The sequence below is a fragment of the Manacus vitellinus genome, unplaced genomic scaffold (genome assembly GCF_001715985.3).
Source record: "Manacus vitellinus isolate BGI_N305 unplaced genomic scaffold, ASM171598v3 scaffold_15_pilon, whole genome shotgun sequence".
NCBI lineage: Eukaryota > Metazoa > Chordata > Aves > Passeriformes > Pipridae > Manacus > Manacus vitellinus.
The window spans coordinates 10,274,203-10,280,202 of NW_021939122.1; the positions used below are offsets into that span (position 1 = coordinate 10,274,203).

The following is a 6,000-nucleotide window of genomic DNA, read 5'->3' on the forward strand; positions in this document are numbered from 1 at the left end:
CTCCTTTTACCAACTTCCTGCCTGCAGAGCCAGGAGGCTTTTTGAACTATTACTTTTGCTTCTCCCTTTCCCACATTTCCATGTTGTCTGCATGTTATGGCAGCTGCGTGGCCACAAAACCCCAAAGAGACTTCGAATCTTCATTCTAAGGCAACCCCATCACTGGAGACAGAGGAACACTCCTGAGGACAGTGCCATTAAATCATCACCCTGCTGCTTAGAAAGGTGGAAGTATGATAGGGACACATGGGGATGGTGTCTCTAAGGCTGGAACTGGATTTGCTTAATCATTTGTGCTCTTGAGGAACAGTAGAAAGGTAGGGTGACTGCAAGAATCACGTTGTCTCATTGTTCACTGAGTTAGTAGATAACTCAGAAGTCAAGGGTGACCCAATGAGTAATTGCTCAGGAACCATCAATACCAGAGAAAGGCTCAATGTCCAACTCCTTGGTTAATTATTACTGGTTTCTCTGATTAAATCCACGTTTTTGTAAATAAAACTATCCCTACTGCTAGGTCCTCTAGGCCAGAACCAGTACACTGCTGATGAGAGCTGCAATCTGATGCAATGGGTAAAAATAAATGAATGAAGCAGTCACTTCCTCAGGCCTTCTTCGTCCAGACTGCTGCTATGATTCTTTTCTGCCCACTGGCACAGGTGTCCTGTGGCCTTGCTCAAACCCACCTGAAGCATTGATGCCAAGGGGACCACTTGCTGGTGAGACCTTCCTCTGTAATGTCCTGTCCACTGCTTGTCTCAGCTTTCAGTACAGGTCACAGCCCATCCCCACCCCATCTTTGCTCTCCTTCAGAGCTGGAGTGTTTCTCTCAGCACAGGATGCCAGCTCTCTCTAATGTTCAAAGCAAGTACACCCTCACTTTCTCTACCCTCATACCTGGGACATGCTTCTGCCAAAAACACACAAAGCCACCTCACTGTCCTTCAGCTCCTTCCATAAAGCTTCCTTCACTAACATACCCAAAAAATCTTCACTGGGACCAAGATAATCAAAGCAGTAGCACCTCTCTGCCTGACAATATTACAGTTTCCCTGTATTCCCCTGCCTTTATCCATCTGTTGTCTAGCATGGTATAACTTTTCGAAAAATAGGCATTGCTTCATGCCAATCCAGGACAGAGGTTTCTGCCAAGCAATCTACAAATCAGTCCAACCCTCACTACTCATCTCTTCTCTGAAGGATTTATTTCTCTGTTTTTCTGCTTTGTCACACTGTAATGCCATTTGAGTTCAAAAGCCTTTTTATTTTCGAACTTTAAACACAGAGGAAAGAGCCAAACTCTGTGTCAGCAGAATATTCATCTTAATTGAGCTACTAGTATCTTAATCATGACCATGACTCATGAAATCTCACATAAGCCATGAACTCTTAAATCAGATATTCTGAACTACATTGACTATAACAACAAATTTAATAATTTCTTCTTCCAAATTTGGATCCTTCCTGTTGGATCCACGTGAACAGGTGGATGTACTCTTTGAGCTGAAAATACAATGATTATAGGCTTTCAATGACCTGATTCTGTTTAAGGGGACAAAAGTGCTGCCACCTTGTCAAATACCACATTTTTGCCGTATATCCTCACAGGCTGCAAGCTATTGCCAAGATGGACAGAGAAATCTGAATCCTGCTTTTGCTTCCTAAGAAGGTCCACTATCTCTGCTGTCAGAGGGATTCTCTTCAGCTTTTACAGAAGAGGAGGCAGCAAGGTTTAAGTCGCTTTATCTCTGGGTCTCTACTCTTCTAACGGACCACTCCGATGCCATTCAGATCTTTTGTTGGGTATTTTGCAGGGTGACTGATACGAGTCTGGGGCTTCAATCATGACTAGGCAGCAATGACCCAAATGGCACATTCCCCAAACACTGTCTGGTGAACAAACAGCTTGTGCTTCACATTCAGAAAAGGACATGAAAACTCCCTTAGAAAAAGCACTTGGTCCTCCCAAGAAATCTCATCACATGCCCCCCCTCATCTCAAGCTCTGAGGGCCCACAGCCCAGGATGTCTCACAGCCCCCTCACCTCATGAGTCAGGTAGTGAGAAACTCCCTGCCATTACAAATTAATGTCTTCATCACCTGTACATATCAATGTGCTTCTCTCTACCCAGCAGCTGCTGCACTGCTAATCCTACTGGCTGACTACAGCAGGCCTTGTTTTCCAGCTGTTGCTATCATGCTTCCCTCCTGGCATTCTGGACATGATTGTATTCTCCTCTGGTGCAGCAGGGGTCTGATTTTTCAGGCTGTGCAACATGGATCACAGTCTTACCTAAAAACATAAATAAATTTTAGAAAACCACAGCAAGAGAGGGGCAGCTGCAGTGTTTATTTGACAATCACATGCAGTGCTACACAATTCAGTCCCCCTACGTGCTCAGCTCCCTTCCTCCCAAATACTGCCCAACAGCTTGTTGCTGCAACATCTGGGAATGAGTCCTTTTATTTAAAACAGCCAACATCAGTTTCCAGGCCAGGGACTGGTCTTTCAGGGGAAGCCAAGGGAAGAGGTGTCAGGCTTCATCACCTAGTGCACATCCTCTGCAGCCTGAGGACGGAAGCAGTATCCATCTGTCCATGTGGCAGGGAAGACCCTGGAGTCTCAGCGTCCTTGTCCCAGCACGGTGCCTTCCACTACAGAATGTTCTTTGCAATTGCGTTCAGGGTCCTCACTTTGGCCACATCTGCCACCTTTACGGAGTACTCAGGGGCAGAGAAGGACGCTCCCATGGCAACGTTGGGATTTCTGTCAGGAAAACCAATGGTTACTATCTGCTGGTGATACAGATGGGTGAGACAGAACACAAGAAAAAAACCCATCTCCCCTCATCTCAGCAGTGGCCAAAGAACCTGCTGGTGCCACCCAAACTGAAGATGGGACAGTAACAGAAAAAATAATAATCCAAAGGCAAAAAACAACAGCATCAGCAGGAACCCAGTGCAGATCTGTGGACAAATATAACCCATTCCTTGCTCATTCCTCTGAGGCATATCCCACTGGCTTCCCAAATTCTGCATGCTGATGTTAAAAGGCAACTACATCCCAGAACCTGCCTTCCCAAGTGCCACACAAGTGCACTCACAACTCCCAGGCTGGCAGCAGAAGGAGAAATGCTCCAAGGATCTGGTTCTGCATGAAGCTTGTGTCCAGATGAGGAGCACTGTTGGATTCATACACTGCAGAATACTGTGTCAGGCACCTCTCACAATTTCAAGCACAGGAGTGCAACAGCACCCAGGAAGTTGTTTGAAATTTATGCCTGTTCTACAAACTCATGTTCACACTCATCTAGCCTTTCCCTTGTACAGTTCTGCTAAAATATAATCATAAATAATCAGTTACCTGAACTTCATCCCTGAGTCCCGGGCTGAGCGAGCAGAGCAGTGAAACTCAGAGGCAGTGGAGCCTTCCAGAATCCTCTGCAGGTTGCGCTCCGTGATGCCACCTCCTGGTGGGAACAAACCCGATGTCACACACCAAGCAGATGACGCTGTCCCAGACCAGACATCACGCTGGGACCTACCCATAAGGGACAAGCACCATATACACTGAAGGGAAAACACAGCCCTTGGGACAATGGAGACCCAGGCACATGAAAAGAAACAGGAGAAGCCTTGACTCATGTTATCCTACAGAACTAGAGCTGTCCCCAGTTCCTGCAGTGAGCAGCAGCTGCAGGGCTCTAGGTAGCCTTTACTCATACCAGGGCAGGAGCTGCTCCTCCTGGGCACCTGGCTCAGAAAGCCAGATCAGAGAGTGGATCCCAAGCAGGAGGCTAGGAAGGAAGGGCTAGGGACTGAGGACCTGGTAAAAGATGACAAAAAAACATTACCTGGCACCACCACAATTCTGCCCTTTGCCTGAAAGAAGAATAACATGTTAGTGATATTGCTCAGCACTACATCCACATGTGCACTTATGCTGTGACAAAGAAACCTCACATGCAGCACTTTCCACAAACTCATGGATGTCACCATGGCCTACAACTCATTCACTCTCACCCATCTTTTTTGTTCTGTTCATGTTTTACAAGGAAATGTGGAAAAGAATTTGCCGTTACAGCTAAAACAACCTGTCCCCATTCCCTCCTACCTCTGTATCCCACCTGGCTACCTGTTGCATTTCCCTAATAAAAACTGTGAAACATCCAGCAGGAACCTCACTTTGCTGTTTGTGTGGGCTCATCACACCAGCTGTTGAAACCAACTCCCACCATCCTCCCCACTGTCTGTGAGCAAGAATGACTCAACCAGTCTTTGCTGTGGGAGACTTCAGGGCCCAGCCCATATGGAATTGGGAAAACAGATTAAAGCCAGACAAGGGAGGGAAGGCAAGTGTTCCCTGACAGAAGTGCCCTTATAGAAATGAGGGCTACCATAAATGTAGCAGGCAACGCCCAGAGGCAGCAGCCACAGGAGAACACAGTGAGCACTTACTTGTTCTGCAAGCCTCTTAATCAAGGACAATCCTTCCAGTGCTGAGCTGTCACAGCCACTCGTCAACACCCGCTCAAACCCCAGAGAAATCAGCGTCTCCAGTGCCACCAGAGGGTCGTGCACCATGTCGAAGGCTGAGAGACCAGAACAACAGCTCAGAAATCACTCGGTTCATTGTGCTCAAGCCCTGTCCCCCAGCCAGCTCAGGCCCTTGCAGCAGTGCCAGGGCCACCATCCTCAACTCCTCAGACACCTCCCCTCTCACAGTGCAGTAACACAACTCCCCAAGCCTAACCCCCTGGACCTTCCCTCTCCTGCACAGCCTGCAGAGCTTTCCCCCTGCAGAGAACGACCCAAGGACACTAAGCTGAGCTCCCTCCCAGCCCCACCTGCCGCTGGCAGTGGGGCACAGGGTGGTCCCTGCTCGGGCCACTGTCCCCAGCAACTCACCGCGGTGAAAGGTGACTGGCAGGGGACGGCACACGGCTGAAACAAGAAGACATATGGTCAGTCAGGGCTGGAACAGAGAGTTCCTTGTACTAGAACCAGAGAAGTACATGACAGGAAAGAGGGCAAAGGCTCCTCAAGCCATTCTTAGGCAGTTCAGAAGAGTCCCAGTACTTGCTGGGAACACTGCAGCAGCTGTTGTTTGGCCAAGCTCTTTGGTGGGGAAGAGTTATTCTGCCCTTTGAGAAAGCAACAAAGCATTTGTTTACCCATAAAGAGTAAGACCAAAACCTCCTATCTTGTCTAGAACACGGAGAACCTTCATTTCCACCATAGATGTCTTTCTCTGTAGGAAGGAAGCAAGGAAGTTGTATCATAGACCTAGGGAAAGGACAGGACCATTGCTCTTTGAAAGCAGGAGAGGTGATTTTTGTGATTTCTTTCACTACCTATGATTTCTGGTCTCAGACCACAACAAACTTCACCAGTGGTGCTCTATTTACTATGCAAAGTTTATTTCTACAAAAAGAAATCCACCTGCCATGGAAACACTGGTTCCAGCAGAGCACCTCACTGGCCTAGTGGAGCCAAGTCCTAGCAAGACCCTTGTCTTTTGCTGCATTCCTTACAGCACATTCACCTTTGTACAGGACCCTCAGCAGCACACCACAAGGGAAAGGCTCAGCTCTCTTTAGCTTCGACTGTAGCTCACAGAAAAGATTCAGAGAGAAAGGGAATTTGTTTCCACACGTTCGTGGTCTGGACTAATGAATTCCCACTGCAGCTTCAGTAGCTTTTTATATATTTACACCTCTCTCTTGTCATCTTTTCTCACTGGGTGTGTTAAGAGAAAAAAATGAAGATGAATTGCCAGCTACCCACAAGGCCAAGGTCCAGGAGACACATATCCTAGATATGTGCAGCAGGGAGATAAAGAAAATAGGGCAAAGAAATAAAGGGACAAAACCCAACAGTTTAATGCTCTAAAAGCAGCTCATCTAAGCCTTCTCAGACCTTGCTATTACGGCCCAGTTGGCCTCAAACTCTGTGTGAACAGTTTGGGGCTGTGGGCCCTGGGCTGCAAAGTTTCTTAAC

At 47.5% G+C, this 6,000-nt stretch overlaps 1 protein-coding gene across 1 annotated transcript; it reads right to left on the minus strand.

Annotated features, from left to right (window-relative positions):
* Positions 1–2,327: 2,327 nt before the first annotated feature.
* On the minus strand, positions 2,328–5,967 carry CUTC (cutC copper transporter). The gene is made up of 5 exons (XM_029958494.1): positions 4,909–5,967; positions 4,459–4,592; positions 3,855–3,882; positions 3,365–3,470; positions 2,328–2,767 (listed from the first exon to the last, which is right to left on the minus strand). Exons 2-5 carry the CDS (start codon positions 4,582–4,584, stop codon positions 2,656–2,658), a joined length of 372 nt encoding a protein of 123 aa, XP_029814354.1. The 5' UTR covers positions 4,585–4,592; positions 4,909–5,967; the 3' UTR covers positions 2,328–2,655.
* Positions 5,968–6,000: the final 33 nt, after the last annotated feature.

Coding starts and splice junctions, on each gene's coding strand:
- CUTC (XM_029958494.1), bottom strand. CDS start 4,584: ATGGTGCACGACCCTCTGGTGGCACTGGAGACGCTGATTTCTCTGGGG. Junction 3,883..4,458: donor TTAAGAGGCTTGCAGAACAA/GTAAGTGCTCAC, acceptor TTCTTCTTTCAG/GCAAAGGGCAGAATTGTGGT. Junction 3,471..3,854: donor CAGAATTGTGGTGGTGCCAG/GTAATGTTTTTT, acceptor TGTTCCCACCAG/GAGGTGGCATCACGGAGCGC.